This window comes from Muscardinus avellanarius (assembly GCF_963383645.1).
Source record: "Muscardinus avellanarius genome assembly, chromosome: 15".
NCBI lineage: Eukaryota > Metazoa > Chordata > Mammalia > Rodentia > Gliridae > Muscardinus > Muscardinus avellanarius.
In genome coordinates, this window is record NC_137801.1 from 23381292 (window position 1) to 23397366 (window position 16075).

Below are 16075 nucleotides of genomic sequence, written 5' to 3' on the forward strand. Positions count from 1 at the left end.
CCACCCATCCACCCATCCATCCACCTATCCATCTATCTGTCCATCCATCCATCCATCCATCCATTCATCCATCCATTCACCCATCCATCTGCCTATCATCTTCCATTCACCCACCCATCCACCCATCCACCCATCCATCCATCCATCCACCCATCCACCCATCCACCCACCCATCATCCATCCATTCACCCATCCATCCATCCATCCATCCACCCATCCATCCACCCATCCATCCATCCACCCATCCACCCATCCATCCATCCATCCACCCATCCACCCACTCATCATCCATCCATTCACCCATCCATCCATCCATCCATCCACCCATCCATCCATCCATCCATCCACCCATCCACCCATCCATCCATCCATCCATCCACCCATCCATCCATCCATCCACCCATCCACCCACCCATCATCCATCCATTCACCCATCCATCCATCCATTCACCCACCCATCCATCCATCCACCCACCCACCCATCTATCCATTTATCCACCCATCAATCCACCCACTCATGCTACAGATGTTTACTGAGTGCCTGTTCGGTGCCAGGCACTGTGTGGTGCTCTTCTGCATGTCATTTTTATTCCTTGTCTGTGAGCCTTTATATTCTTGTGGCTACTAGCTGACCTGTACTCCAGATCATCTAGAGGACAGAGGGGCTCCAGGAGCATTGGCCCCACCGATCTCACAATGTCAGGTGAGGGTCACCTGCAGCCATCCAGGGTGGCTCCATAGGGCCTGGTGGCTGGGGGTAGGGTGGAGGGGCCCTTAGAACCCAGCTGTAGGGGCTGAGACTTTACCAGGAAGTTGAGCAGACCGGTAGAAATCAGCGCTGCTCAGGCTGCCAAAGACGGAGGTCCCTGGGGCACGGAATAGGACCGCTTGACTTTTCTGGAGCCAGAATGGCCTCCACAACAGCTCCAGAGCCTGGCTGTTCTCCAGGCCAGCCCCTGACTCCTCATCCCTCCCTGCTCGCCCACGGCCAGTGTCGGGGCCTCTGGTGTGGCCTTCCTGCCACTTCCTGCGGCCCTCCGGCGCCCAGCCTGGCCTCCTCCTCTGTGTCCTCAGCCCTCCCTCCCTTGGGCACTGTTCAGCCTTCCCCTTCGGGCTCCTCCTCTGGATCTATTCTAATATTTCCTATTTTCAAAGAAGCAGAGAACAGTGAAGGCCGTGCACATCAGTAATCCCAACTCTTCAGGAGGCTGAGGCAGGAGGCTCACAGGTTGGAGGCTATCCTGGGCAACTTGGTGAGACCCTGCCTCAGAATAAGAAATAAAAAAGGCTGGGGATGCAGCACGGAGGCAGAGTGCTGCTGGGTTTGATCCCTGTACTGCAAAAAAGAATGGAAAAAAAAAAGACAAAAAAGAGAACAAGCAACAGGAGTGACTCTCCTGTCACTCCCGAAGGGCCGTCACGGTCACTGCGCGGCCCCTGGACCTGCCGCCTGCGCCTCAGCCAAGCGACTCCCACCCCAGGGCGCGGAGGTGGCCCTCCTGACCCCTGGCTATTCCTAGGTGGCCACTGCTGGCGGGATTTCCAGGTCCTTCTCGCCTCTACCTCTTGGCAGAGTTGGCACTTTGCCTCCTGCCCCTGGGCTCCTGGTCCTCACTCTGAGGCCCTGGGATCCGCCGCTCACTGCTCTGCCTTGGATGCTCCTGGCTTTGCGCTCTCTCTCAGCCAGGCTCTCCCGGTGCGGTGCCGTCCACTCCGTGGTTTCCATGGCTGCCTGACGGCTGGGCCAAGCCTGTGCTCTGGCTCAGAACCATTCTGTGACGATTCAGCTTTCCGAATGGTTCCACCTGGGTCCCCGGAGGAGCCACAAATCATAGTGTCCAACCCAGGACCCAGTGTCCCTCCTGGCCCAGTACCTGCTCCCACGTTCACCGTCTCAGAGCAAGCAGTGCCCAGCCAGCCAGACCCCACGGCAGGCTCCTCAGCCCGCCGTCCTCTGTCAGGCCCTCGGTCCTGTTGACTTGTGTCCTCTACGCTTCTCAGATCTGCTCCTCCCCACGTTGGAGCCGAGCCCTGTGTCACACTCTAAGCCCCTCCAGGACCCGCCACAGCCTTCTGCCGGCGCGCCCAAGTCTACCCGCCACCCGCTGCGGTCATGGGCTCTGTCAGGAGCAATTACACCAGTGCCATGTGTACTGACTACTTCCAGGGGCCAGACACACGCTCTCAAGTGACTGTCTTATTTATTTATTTTTATTTTATTTATTTATTTGTGTGTGTGTGTGTGTGTGTGTGTGTGTGTGTGTTTTGCTGGGTATTGAGCTCAGAGGCATTCTACCTCTGAACTACAATCCAAGCCCTATTTTAATTTTTTTTTATTTTGAAACAAGGTTTCAAAATAAACCTAAATTGTGGCGGGGTGTGGTGGCCCACCAGGCTTGTAATCCCCGCACTTGGGAGGCTGAGACAGGAGGATCACACAGGTTCGAAGCCAGCCTCAGCTACTTAGTGAGGCTCTCAGCAACTTAGTGAGACGCTATTTCCAAATAAAATATAAAATAGGTCTGGGAGTATAGCCCGGAGGTAGAAAAGCCCTTGAGTTCCACCCCCAGCACCACCAAACACAAAACAAAACAAAACAAAACAAAACAAAAAACCCCAACAAACAAAAACAAACAAACAAAAAACCCCTAAGTTATAGAGAGCCTCACAAGGTTGCTGAGTTTGGCCACAAACCTGTGATTTTCCTATCTCAACCTCCCAAGTACTCCAAGTAGGATTACAAGTGTGCACCACCATGCCTGAAGTTTGTTTGTTTGTTTGTTTGTTTATTTATTTATGCTGGGGGTTTAACCCCGAGGCATCTTACTCATTTATTTATTTTTGTGGTACTGGAGATTGAACCCAGAGATACTCTACCTCTGAGCTACACCCTGAGCCTAATTTTATTTATTTGGAAACAGGGTCTCACTGAGCTGCAGAGGGCCTCTCTAAGTTGCTGTGGTTGGCTTTGAACCTGGGCCTCTTGTCTCAGCCTCCCAAGTACTGGGACTACAAGTATGTGCCACCACATCCAGCTCAGACGCATTTTACTTTGAGTCACACCCCCAGCCCCTCTTTTCTTATCTTTTGTTTTGAAACAGGGTCTTCCTAGGTTGCCGAGCATCTTGCTACAGTTCTGAGGCCGCCCTCCAACCTGTGATTCTCTTGTCTCAGTCTCCTAAGTACTGGGGTTACAGGTGTGTGCCACCTTGCCCAGCTGTCTTATTTTATTAAATGCAATATTGAAGTGAGGCTGGGGTGGTGGTGTGTGCCTGTAATCCCAGTACTTGGGAAGCTGAGACAGGAAGATCACAGGCTTGAGGCCAGCCTCAGCACCTAATTGAGACTCTCAGCACCTTAGCAAGACTCTGTTTCAAAATAAAAGAATAGCCGGGCGTGGTGGCACATGCTTGTAATCCCCTTGCTTGGGAGGCTGAGACAGGAGGATCGCATAGGTCCAAAGCCAGCCTCAGCTACTGAGTGGGGCTCTCAGCAACTTAATGAGACCCTGTTTCCAAATAAAGTATAAAATAGGTCTGGGAGTATAGCCCAGAGGTAGAAAAGCCCCTGGGTTCCACCCCCAGCACCACAGTAAATAAATAAATAAATAAATAAACAAACAAACAAATACATACATAAATAGGGCTGGGAGTGTAGCTCAGAGGTAGAATGCCCCTGGGTGCAATACCCTGGACCACAAAAATTTCTGGGCGATAGGTATTATCTCCATGTTTGCAGCTGAAGAAACTGGGACTTGGGGGAGCTGGGGGGATATAGAGGATATACAGTGGTGTGTGCATGAGTGTTTGAATCACTTTGAATCTCAGTGATACATAATTACAATGCACTAATAAACACACACAACTGGGGCTCAGAGGGGTTCAGCGGCTGCCTCCAGTCACACAGCTCATAGATCTTAGCCTCCCTCACCTTCGTGTCTAGGACCTGCGCCCTGGTGGGATGAGTGCGTGGACCTCAGACGTCCAGCGATAGCTGAACCCCCAGGGTCCGAGTCCAGCAAGCCACCATCCTGGGCCTCTCTGGAGGTCCCTGCCGGGCTGCCTCCCCCGGGGGTGGAGTTGGGGAGGGTGCAGGGTATGTGGATGAGGAGAGGGTGCCGGCTGCTCCTTACCCTTAGGGACAAAGCCCAGGACACAGGAAGCAGTGTTCTATTAGGTGCACGCTGGTGGTAAGTCTTGGAACATTTTATATTTTCTAGGTCTAGTCCAGAGGCCGGGCTGAGGGTGTCTAAGTTTCAGTCCTTAGATTTTGTCAAAGCTTCTGTTTCCCTAGGAAGTCCTTGTGGGGTCCCGCCCCAGTGTGTGCGTGAAAGGCAGGTCTGACGATGTTGTGGCTCTTTTAGAGAGCTGTCTAGGGCTGGGGAACAAGCCCAGATTCTGCAGAGCCTTCCAGGGCTCCCATGTGGCCTGCCCATCTTCCAGGCTGGGGCTGCGGTCAGACCCCAGACTCACAGGTGTGAGCGTTCCTCCACACCCATGCCGGCTGGAATGCCTTTCCTAGTCCCCAGGAGAGACCCTGCTTCCTTCCAGGCCCAGCACAGGCGCCAGCGGCCTGGCTGGGGGCCTGTCTCTGCAGCAGAGTGCCCACCGCCCGCCGGTGGGACAGTGGGCACTCGCTCTGCCTGCTCTGCTGGGGACATCCGCCCGCTCTCCCTGCCAACGGGGTGCTGGTGTAGAAGCAGGGCTCTGGGGATGGAGCTTCGGAGGCCAAAGGGGCCCTGGAGTTTGAGCCTCCTGCTCTGTAGACACGACTCCTCTGTGAGAGGGCATCTGTGTCGCCAGTCTGTCTTGAGGAATGGAGTGCCGGCCCATCATAACTTTAAAGACAGCGTGACTGTGTGTAGGTGCAGGTGTGTGTGGCTGTATGTGTGTGCAGGTGTGTGTGGCTGTATGTGTGTGCAGGTGTGTGTGACCGTGTGTAGGTGTATACATACAGGTGTGTGACCGTGTGTAGGTGCAGGTGTGTGAGACTGTAGGTACAGGTGTGTGAGTATGTACAGGAGTATGCTGCTGTGTGTGACTGTGTGTAGGTACAGGTGTGTGACTGTATGTGTGTGCAGGTGTGTGACTGTGTAGGTGCAGGTGTGTGAGTGTATGCACAGGAGTATGCTGGTGTGTGTGTGTGTACATGCAGGTGTGTGACCGTGTGTAGGTACAGGTGTCTGAGTGTATAGGTGCAGGTGTGTGTGACCATGTGTAGGTGCAGGTGTGTGAGTATGCACAGGAGTATGCTGGTGTGTGGGTATACACGTGCAGGTGTGTGCCCCCTTGTGGACCTTCCCTTGCCCGTCTGCGCTGTTCTCTCGGGGCGACTCTGGCTTGGGCTGCCGTGAGCGGCCTGGGCTTGTGGGCCGGTCCTGGGGCAGGCACTCCTCCCTGGGCAGTCCTAGCTAGCTCTGTTTTCTTTCCACTTGAAACTTGAGCCCCTTCTGTCGCCTTCCTTGTGGTGCCGTCTCCCTGGAACCTCTGTAGCATAGCTTTAATGCAAGGTCGACAATGGTCAGTTATCTTGGGCCAGCCTGTCCCCTGAGCTGGGAAGCAAGGGCAGGAGTGGGGGAGCCAGCCATCGGGGCCATGCAGAGCACTGAGGACAGAGTCCAGGTCCCCAGGGTGCGGGGGTGTGCTTGGCCTTGTAGGCCAGGCTCTGGCTGCTCCAAAAGGGAGGCTGGTTTGTAATCCCAGCATTCGGGAGGCTGAGACAGGAGGATCACAGGTTCAAGGACAGCCTCGGCAAGTAGTAAGACTCTAACTCAGAAAGACTCTGTTTCGAAATAATAAAATAAATAAAAATAAAAACAGGGCTGGGGATGTAGTTCAGAGGTAGAATGCCCCTGAGTTCAATCCCCAGTAACACACACACACACACACACACACACACACACACACACACACACGAAACTGTGGACCCTATATGGCCTGCTCCCTAGAAGAACAAGTGCATTTGGGGGTCTGGGTGGGGATGGCATTGGAAACTGTCATTTCAGTTTTCAGACAGTTCTGCTCTGCAGCCATGGTTGGGAGGAACAGGATGCATGGGCATGCTTGGCTTGAGAATTTTCATAGAAAGCATATCTGGGTACCAGGTGAGCCCTGCAACTCTCACTGCCCCCAAGTCCCAGAGCTTGTTGGCTTAATTCAGTCACAGAGCATTCCTGCTGGGCCTTGTAGGTAAGCCAGCGGCCTTGCCTACCTCTGGAGTGTCTTCCCCAGCTCTTGGGGTTGAAGGTTGGGGTGTTGATACCTGTGGAATAGAATTGTCTCCGCCTTTTCTGGGACGAGTGCTGCACCTCACAGCCATTCATGGCTGCTTCCTGTGTGGTCACATCTCTCTTCTCCCATCCACATCTTCTCTTCTGGACAAGGGGCTGCCAGAGGAAAACATTTCCTCTGTCCTGGAACCCAACGGCTCGAGGGGCTCAGCAGGGAGACAGGGCTGGGGCAGAGGTGCAGAGTTGCGTTCCACCTGTTTGGCCAGAGGGTTGCTAGGTGCTGCTCTGCCTTCTGGGGCCTGGGTGGGGATGAGGCAGGCTGGCTTCCAGGCAGAAGGCAGGTTTCTCAGTTCCTGAGTTGGGATTTGTTGTACATCGGGAGTTGGCACAAAGCCTGCCCTGTCCCCAGATGGTAGCTCGAGGGAACCGCTCTCTGGGTAGGAATTGGGACTTGCGGGCTCACGCTGGTGCTACCACTGGTCGGCGCTGGCTGTGAAGTGTCAGAGCCCGCGGGAGACCCGTGTTGCAGGGAAGATGAAGTTAGGTCCAGGGCAAGAGCTGAGGACTGACCCTGAGCCGGGTTAGGAGGAGCCTTGGAGTGCTCGGGCCCAGCCAGGGGAAGCCAGATGGTGTGGAGAGTTGGAGGCGTGGCTCGTCCATGAGGTGAGCACTTCATGCAGACGGACCTGGGTGAGACCTCAGAGGAGCCTAAGAGCCACACTGAGTGGGGATCACGAGGTTCATGTTCTTCAGTAGCTCTCAGGGCAGCTGGCCAAGTGAGGGCTTTGGAGAAAACAGAAACGGGTGAGAGAGTGTCGGAGTCCCACCTTCCCCGAGATCCTAAAGGTGTCCATGTCCAAGGGATGATAGGTTGATTGGGTTGTGTCGACAGCTCTTCCTTCAGGGCCCAGTGGCCTTGGGACTTTGGAACTTTGAAGGGTTTAAGTGTTCCAATGTCAGAAGAGACGTCTGGGCAGGGAGGTGGTCCTTGGAGCCTGTGGCAGATTTCACTACAGCTCCCCGGGGCTTTCTGTGAAGTGATTTACAAGTGCTTATCGGCTGGGCGTGGTGGCACACACTTGTAATGCCAGTACTTGGGAGGCTGAGACAGGAGGATCGCGGTTCACAGCCAGCCTCAGCTACTTAGTGAGGCTCTCTGCAACTCGGTGACCCTGTTTCAAAATAAGGAATAAAAAAATAGGGTTGGGGGTGTAACTTGGAGGTAGAATGCCCCTGGGTTCCATCCCTAGTACTACCAAAAAAAAAAAAGTGCTTATTGATTAGCTTTTCTGATGTCTCCCTGCCTCTTCCACTGCAGGTCCGTGCATGTCACAGGTCAGAGCCTTCTGGATCCCCGAGGCCTGCACTCGAGGCCGTGGGATCGCTGCTGCCTCTGGACGGCCTCACGGGCACCTTCTCCATCCAGGGTATGGGCACCCGTGACGATGTTCCCCCAGGTAAGGGGTGCCATGGGGGCTGCTACCGGTGCTTATAGGGTGGGACCTTCCTTGGATACTTCCGGGGGTTGCGCTCTGCCTGGGCATGTAGCTGGGCCTCCATGCCTGTGCCTTTCCAACCCAGCCAGGCTCCCGCATGCCGACGCTGGTCCTGCCCACTTCCCTGGCTGGCTGGGTGACCCCTTGGCCTGCAGGGGCTCAGAGTGTCCTGTGGACCCATTCTGAGCTTTGACTTGCCGGCTGGCACCTCCAGGGCCTGATGCTGCCCCGTGGGCCGGGTCTCTGTGGTGGGGGCCTCTAGGAGGGCGGTGACCTATTTCCTTAGTTGACCAGGCAGGGGAGTGAGAACTTTATGAGGCCACTCGGGGTCAGGGGTTGGGAGTCCAGGCGTGACTCGGCCTTCGGGAAACTGTTGTGTGGGCCTTGGTTTCCTCTAGAAAGGAAGAGATCAGTCCTGGCCCAGAAATGGGTGCTTGTGAGGTGCAGAGATACTTAACACTGAAGGGATGGAGGGGGTGTCAGGTGACAGAAGGTGGAGAATGGGGGGGGGGAGCAGAGAGGCTCAGGAGCAGAGCTTCTGCTCAGGCAGGATGCCCTGGGACCCTGACATGTTAATAGGAAAGCAATATCAGAATTTAGGACTAAGCCAGGTGTGGTGGCTCATGCTTGTAATCCCAGTACTTGGAAGGCTGGGGCAGGAGGATTACAGGTTCCTGGCTAGCCTCAGCGACTTAACGAGGCTCTTTGCAACTTAGTGAGACCCTGTTTCAAAATAAAGAATAAAAATAAAATAAGGGTGCGTGTGTGTGTGGAGGTGTAGCTCAGAGGTAGAATGTCCCTAGGTTCAACCCCAGGACTGCAAAAAAAAAAAAAAAAAAAAAAAAATTAGGACTAAATTAGCACCAGACATTAGATTCTAGTGGGGAAGTGAGAGGGGTCGAAGGCTTTCTAAAAAGCTACAGATCTGGAAATGGAGTGGAGATGTCCTCTGGTGGTGCCGTGTAGCTGCATTGCTTCACTGACGTGGGGACTGGGACTCAGAGGGGTTTGTTATTTTCTCAAGGTCACAGAGAGACAGAACCAGGGACCCAGACTCCTAATCCTGGTCTTGGGGCCCTGTGGCCTGGGCCAGCTGTGTTTCCACCTGTGTGGGGGCCTCTCTGAATAGTAGTTTCAGCTGTCTGGGGTCGGGGACTGTTGATGAAGGTGTGCCTAGGAGGAGGAAGGCACTTTTGTTTTTGGTACTAGAGATTGAACCCAGGGGCATTCTACCTCTGAGCTACACTCCCAGCTCTATTTTTATTCTTCACTTTGAAACAGGGTCTCACTGAGTTGCAAAGGGCCTCACTCCTGTCTCAGCCTCCCAAGTACTGGAATTATAAGCATACACCACTTTAAAATGGCCCAGCTCCCAGCCCATTTTTATTTGGAAACAGGATCTTACTAAGTTGCTGATGCTGTTCTTGAGCCTGTGATCCTCCTATCTCAGCCTCCCAAATACTAGGATCACAGGTGTGCACCACTCCACCTGAATGGGGGAAGGCTTTTAAAGGAGTTATGGCTTAGCTGAGCTGCCCCTCCTTTTTTGACTCCTGAAAGAAGCCCCCCCCCACCCCGGAAGCTTTTTCTGTCCTCATCCCTGTGGGGCTCCAGGCACCACACTGTCATTTCTTGTTCACCATTGTCTTCCACGACCACATTTCAAGTCTTCTTGGGAGCCGAGTCAGTTTCACCCACCGCTGTATGTCAGGACTTGGATGTCAGGACTCGGAGGGCAGAATCCTCACACAGAGCAGGCAGAAGCTAATGTCTGCAGCGGGAGTGAAGGATGCTGTCCTCTGAATTAGGCAGCTTAGACAGGGAGATGGAGATCAGTGTAGGATGTGTTGATGAGGGGCTCGGGGGCTTCCTGGAGGGGTGTGTGGCCAGGTATCGGATGCTCTGCAATCAGGGGCTTAGCTGAGCTTCTGGTTGGGGTTATCTGCAGGAGGTGGTCATGAGGGCAGCCCGGTGAGGTGCACCTCGACAGAGGCTGGGGCTGTGTGCAGTAAGGATGGGTACTGTTGGATGATGGAGAACACCGAAAAGGCATGGCCAGGAAATTTGGAGCAAAGCTGGGAGGGAGACGGCAGAGAGGGAGGGAGCCGGTGGAGTGCGAGGCAGGAGAGGGTGCTGAGTGAGAGGGTGCTGAGTGAGCAGGGCGGGTGGGGTTTGGTGGAGAGCGCAGGCACCCTGCCTGGCCGGTCTCCCACCCTGCCTGGCCGGTCTCCCATCTGCAGGCCAGGCTGTGATGTGGGTGCTGGGTGACCACATGTCCTTGGTCCTTTGGGTAGAGTACCGGAGTCTGGTACTGATGTTCTGAGGTTGTACCTTGGTCCTGGCCTTGGGGGACTCTAAGGCACATTCTCCTGTGATTCTGTCCTCAGCCAAGGTTCTGACTCCAGTGGCCGTGTATCTCGGGAGTGTACCTAGAACCAGTGTTGGGCGCCGAGTGCCCCCAACTGGAGGCGTTGACTCTAGTCTGCCGGCTTCTGGCGAAGGTGAGATGGGAAGATCGAGGACCCTGCCTGGTGACTCAGCCCCACCAAATGGCCTTTGAGGGGCCTGTGTGCCTTCTCTGAAGACTTTGGCAGGGGCTTGGGGTTGTGCCCTGGCCATGGGGCAGAGCTTGGGGCCCCATTTACCGGGGAACAATAAGGGTGTTTGGATGCCCAGGGTGTTCTCAAACTACAGTGGTGTGGTTCGTTTCTTTCTTTCTTTCTTTCTTTCTTTCTTTCTTTCTTTCTTTCTTTCTCTCTCTCTCTCTCTCTCTCTCTCTCTTTCTTTCTTTCTTTCTTTCTTTCTTTTTTGGTGGTACAGGGGATGGAACCCAGGGGCTTTCTACCTCTGGGCTACACTCTCAGACCTATTTTTATATTTTTATTGGAAGCGGAGTCTTACTAAGTTGCTGAGAGCCTCACTAAGTAGCTGAGGCTGGCTTTGAAATAGTGAGATCCTCCTGTCTCAGCCTCCCAAGTCATGGGATTACAAGCGTGTGCCACCATGCCGAGCTGGTGTTGTTTGTTTTTGAGATAGGATCTTGCCATGTTGTCCAGGCTGACCTTGAGCTCCTGGGTTTAAGTGACTCCTGCCTTGGTGTTCTGAATATCTGGGGCTGCAGGATTTCAGCAGGTTCTTCCAGCTCTGTGCCTCAGGGCATGGGGGTATAGAGAGGGAGACCCCAGGATTAGAGAAATGGGACTCTCAGCATTGCCTGGGCCTCCTGGCAGCCTGGGGAGACAGGGCCTGCACACTGTGGGGCTCATACTCTGGGGCCTGGGAGGGCTCCGGGCATCGGGGCAGCTGGAGGTGGGTATAGCCCGTGTGACAGCTCCCCGGTGGTACCTTTCCTGACTGCACTCAGCTTCTCTGCCATGCTTTGCTCCAGAACTTTCTGCTCTGGCTTCGGGCTGTCTTCTCTGTAGAGCTTAGTCAGTTCCCACTGCTCTGGATGAGAATATGGTGGCCCCAGTTACCTGCACCCACTCAGGCCTGTCCCTGGCCCAGAGTCAGGCTCTCCTTGGGTTGTGTGGCAGCCACAGCCCAGTGTCTGGAGCCTGGCCACCAGGATCTTGGGGCTTACATTAAGAGACCCCAAGAAGAGCTGCAGTATGGCAGAACCTCTGGAAGTTTCCCCTGCCCCTGGGGGTTCCCAGGCTCCTCTGAGGCCTGGCTTGAACCCCAACACTTCACCAAGGTCTTCTCTGTCCTCCTCCCCTCTGAGCACACTGAGAGTTTTGTTTCTGTCTTTATGGCACATCTCATGTTTATCTTGTGCTGAAGCCATCTATGGACACGTGTTACTCCTCTGACAGATCCCAAGTCCCTTCATGACCTCCCCAGCATTGTGCCTCCCCTGCCTGGACAGACCTTGGCACCTCGTAGGTACTTAGGAAATGCAGGTTGGATGAGTAATTGGATAAGCTTGTATCTGCACATGTGCACAACTTGCTCTGAATCACCTCTTTGGCAGCCTGTGGCCAGTCCACGAGAGCGCGGTGGTACTGAAGGAGCCTACGGACCCTGGAGATTGGTGGACGGTGGTCCCTGGGCAGATGGCCTTTTCTGAGTATTTATGGCCTCTTGTCTGTGCTGTGATAGAACTGCGCATTGACTCCCCGTTTTATTCCCTAAGTACCTAACAATGTCCTGTTCAGGTTTGGTGTGTCTTAAACACTGCTGAATGAATTGCCCCAGGAGGGGCCGAAGCATCGAATGACAGCTTCGCCAGGCCAGTGGCTGGCTAATGTGGGAAAGCAACGCCAGCGAGCTTGCTGGGGCCTGGCGCTGCCCTGGGCCTGCATGCCAAGCCACTGGGCCTCTCTCTCCTGCAGCCTCTCTCCAGCCCGTGCCCAGCATCCTGCTGAGCACTGAGAAGCCACCGCAACTCCTGAGTGGGCACGGGGACCCTAGCAGCCTCAAGCCGGAAGCCCCTTTGAAGGGCTGGCAGGCCAGGAATGGCCACCCCAGGAACCTCGGAGCATTGTCTTTGGGGCCCCACCCCCTGGTGCCTATCCCCTCCCCGGATTCGGAAGCCAACAGTGTGGCCCGGGACACCACCCAGATCAAGGACAAGCTCAAGAAAAGGAGGCTCTCAGAGGGCCTGGCAGCGTCTTTGCGAGGTGAGCCCTGCTCTGCCACCCACCCACCCACCCAGGGACCCCAGGCTCCCCAGCTGTGCGGATCAGCAGAGGTCTAGGTGGCCCTCTGGGGTCCACTGGGGTTGCTTTGGTACCCACCAAGGGGGGATGCTGTTGTGTGTGGGGATGGAGCCGCGGGCGGTGAGGATGACCCTTGGTATTAACAAAAGGGCTGGAAGTTTGGTGGTCTGTCTTTTAGGCTCTGTTAGAAGTATCAGGACAGCACCCTCACATCATTAGGTGAAAAGGAAGGGGGAGAGAGCTGAAGGAATCGGCTGTGCCGGGCACTAGCTTAGCATTTTATGCAAGCGATAGTCACGGAGTCTTTGTGAATATCTCTGACCCCAGGAGCTCCTGGGGTCAGAAACAGAGCAACTTGTCCGAGTCACACAGCTTCTATCCAGGGCCAGAACCCGCCGTCCTCACCCCTATTCTAGCACCGATTAGGTTTCCCCTTCCTAGACACACTGCCTCTGCATTATAAATGGGTCCCTTTGATTGACATTTCCACCAAATTCTATAGGAATATAAGGCCACTTATTACCATCTGCTTGCTCAGTCGGCTCCTGGGTGTGGGTGAAAGCAAGCTGCCTTCTCCCTTGGTCATCCCAGCCTCCTCCCGGACATCAGGCCTGGTGTAGCCCTGGAATCTGCCCCCTTCCCATTCTCATGAGACGAACTCCCTCCCCATCCCTGCCTCTTTACAGCCTCCCTGGATCCTGGGGGTGGCCCCAGAGGGATTCCTCTGAGGAGCACTGTGCCCCGAACCACCTCTCAGAGGCTGCTAAGGGCGCCCCGGCCCATGGCCCCCATCCCAAGCATCCCGACCACACCAGAGGCCAACAGAGCCAAGGAGAAGAGCCTGGACCCGCCCGGGAGTGGGCAAGGTACCCAGGAGGTGAGCAGACCCACAGCTCTGAGCCTTGCCTGCAGCTGTCCTTCTGTCTGTTTTTCCATCCTGGGCCAATCCTGTTCTCATGGCTGTGCATCTATCTCCACAGCTGTCTCAGGGGTGTCCTCAAGAATGGGGCTGGCACTGGGAGAGGTGCAGGGCCCTCATTTCACCTCCTCCCCAGCATCGCAAACCTTCATAGCTGGGTGGTTGCTCTGGAGGCATGGAGGCTACACAGCCTCCTGCCTTAGAGTTGGTGGGCCTAGGTTTTCTTTGGTTGAAATGTTCCAGATTTCTTCCTGCCTTCTAGTCCTTTACTTTTTTTTTTTTTTTTTTTGGTGGTACTGGGGTTCCTAGAAGCCCTTCTACCTCTGGGCTACACTCCCAGACCTATTTTATATTTTTGAAACAGGTCTCTTACGCCAGCGCGGCTGGCTTCGAACCTGCATGATCCTCCTGTCTCCGCCTCCCAAGTGTGGGGATTACAAGTGTGCACCACCATGCCCGGCCTTTTTTAGCCCTTTAAATCAGGGAGTATGCCAGGCACTTTGTAATCCTAGTACTTGGGAGGCTGAGACAGGAAGATCATGCATGTGGCAACTTAGCAGAACCCTATTTTAAAATAATAGATAAAAAAGATGGGGGAATAGATCAGTGGTAGAACACCCTAGGGTTATATTACAAGCACCACAAAACCAGCCAACCAACCAGCCAGCCAGCCAGCCAACTGGCCGGCCAGCCAGCCAGCCAACCAGCCAGCCAATTAACCAGCCAACCAGGTAGTGCTGCAGAGGGGAAAGTGCTGGGCTGGGATTCAGACTTGGGCTCTGGTTTCTGCTCTGCCCGTCTGTGGCTATGCGGCCTTGAGCAGGGCATCCCCTTCTCTATGCCGTAGTTGTGTGCATGTAGGTCTCTACCACCACGAACTACACTGTGATATGAGACTATGATGTACCAATAAAAATATACACTAATAAAGGTCTGGGCCAAATGCTTTTGAAGGTCCTTCTAGCTTTAATGTTCTAGAATTTTTATGAAATGAGAAGGAAGGGGTTGGGGGAGGACTCTACATAATATCAGAAACAACAGAAGAGCTTGCCGGCCTTCTCACCTGGAGGGGTAAAGAAGCAATGGGCTTTCCGGAGGCTGGTGGGCAGGTTGCATGGCTGAAGAGGGAAAGCAGAGACAGTTCCCAGCACCCCACCCCAAGGTGGCTTGGGATAGAAGGGAGCTAACTGAGTGAGGCGCTTAGGAGCTGAGTGTAGGATGCTCCATGGACCAGAACCTGGCTCTGTTCACAGGTGCAGATCTCCCCGCAGTACTTGCACTGCAAGGATGAGAAGATGCTGAAGTCCCTGGGAAGCATTGTGATCCCGCCCATCCCTAAGGCCGGGATGCCTATGGGGACTGCCTCCAGTGGGCCTGGCTCCCTTTCCGGTCCCTTGCCTCCAGGCCAAGATGTCCTCACAGGACTGAGGGCTCCCCACACACGGTAAGAGCCTCCAGTGAAGCCTACCTCGCAGCCTCGTTCCCTGTATTCCCCCAAGGTCTACCCAGGGTCCTCATGGCTGAGCCGGTGTGTTAGGGCAGAGCCTAGGGGCACCGAGTGGGAAGGTGAGGGTTCCCCACCCGGGACCTGGCGAGAGAGCATTGTTAGCAGGACTTCTCTGCTTCATTGACACAGTCAGCCCCTCAGACCATCGCCTCCATGGAGGTTTAGGAGCTTGTGAGCTCTTGGGAGCCAGGGGTACTAAGAAGGCCTTGCAGCCCACTTCTGTCTCCCATCCTGTTATGCAATGGGTGGCGGTGGGTTTCCAGGGCAAAGGCTGGGTGCCAGGGTGCTCACTCACCATCTCTGGCCACACAAGCCCTCCAGAGGACCCACACCAAGAGGCGGGGCCTGTTCCAGGCAGCAGCTGGCTGGTCGTGCCCAAAATGAAGCTCTGCTTCCCTGTGGACCTACATGGCCCCCTGGGATCAGGGTCCCTTGGGTCAAGGCAGACACCCAAGCAGGCTCTGTCTTGCCTGCCCTGGCCTGGGTCATTCTGCAAGTGAGTCCTTGTTACACCACCAGCCCCAGAGGGGCGAAGCCTAAGCGTTTCACTGCTGTGAAGAGAGATCGTGTTGGACACTGACCACTGGCCTTCCTAGTAATCTAAGGTCCATGAGGGTATAATTCAGGGTGTGCCGTATTGCTTCTTGGTGCCTATGTCTGAACAGTGCCGGCATGTACTAGATGTCCAGTAACTTTCTGGTATCTAGTAAGTTTTCAGTAAATATATGTTGAATGAGTAAGTTGTGCTTTCTCTTTAAAGAATTCTAATGAAAACTAGGGTCAGGAATGTCCCCATCTTCCCTTCCCATGGGTAGCCCGGATTGAACTGTGAGTATAAAGCACTGGTGATTTCTTGTCACAGCAAAGGGGACCAATCCCTTTAGATTCCCATGACAGGAAGAGAAGAGGAATATTTAGGGGTCACTGAGCTCTCCTGGGATAGGGGCACTTTGTAGGACTTGAGCCCAGAGTTCTTTGAGCTGGGGACAATTTATCCTCCTCTGCTGTAGCTGCTGATCTGCCCCACAGGCCCAGGAAGCCACAGTGGGGGAAGGGGCTTTAAAACAGCAGTTATGCTGGGCGTGGTGGCGCATGCTTGTAATCCCCACACTTGGGAGGCAGAGACAGGAGGATCACGCAGGTTTGAAGCCAGCTGTGCGCGCTGGCTTAGGAGACCAAATAAAAATGTTTCCAAATAAAAATGTAAAAAATAGGTCTGGGAGTATAGCCCAGAGGTAGAAGGGCTTCCAGGAACCCCAGTAC

The 16075-nt window shown here is 54.6% G+C and overlaps 1 protein-coding gene across 1 annotated transcript in view; it reads left to right on the forward strand.

Moving 5' to 3' along the window:
- Positions 1-7658: 7658 nt before the first annotated feature.
- Positions 7659-16075, forward strand: part of TOGARAM2 (TOG array regulator of axonemal microtubules 2) — a gene marked incomplete at both ends in the record, with an annotated part of 44606 nt that continues 36189 nt past the window's right edge. The window contains 5 exons of the mRNA XM_080711346.1: positions 7659-7686; positions 10113-10226; positions 12060-12347; positions 13073-13263; positions 14559-14749. Of these exons, the coding sequence (XP_080567472.1) occupies positions 7659-7686; positions 10113-10226; positions 12060-12347; positions 13073-13263; positions 14559-14749 (812 nt within the window). The remainder of the gene's footprint in view (positions 7687-10112; positions 10227-12059; positions 12348-13072; positions 13264-14558; positions 14750-16075) is intronic.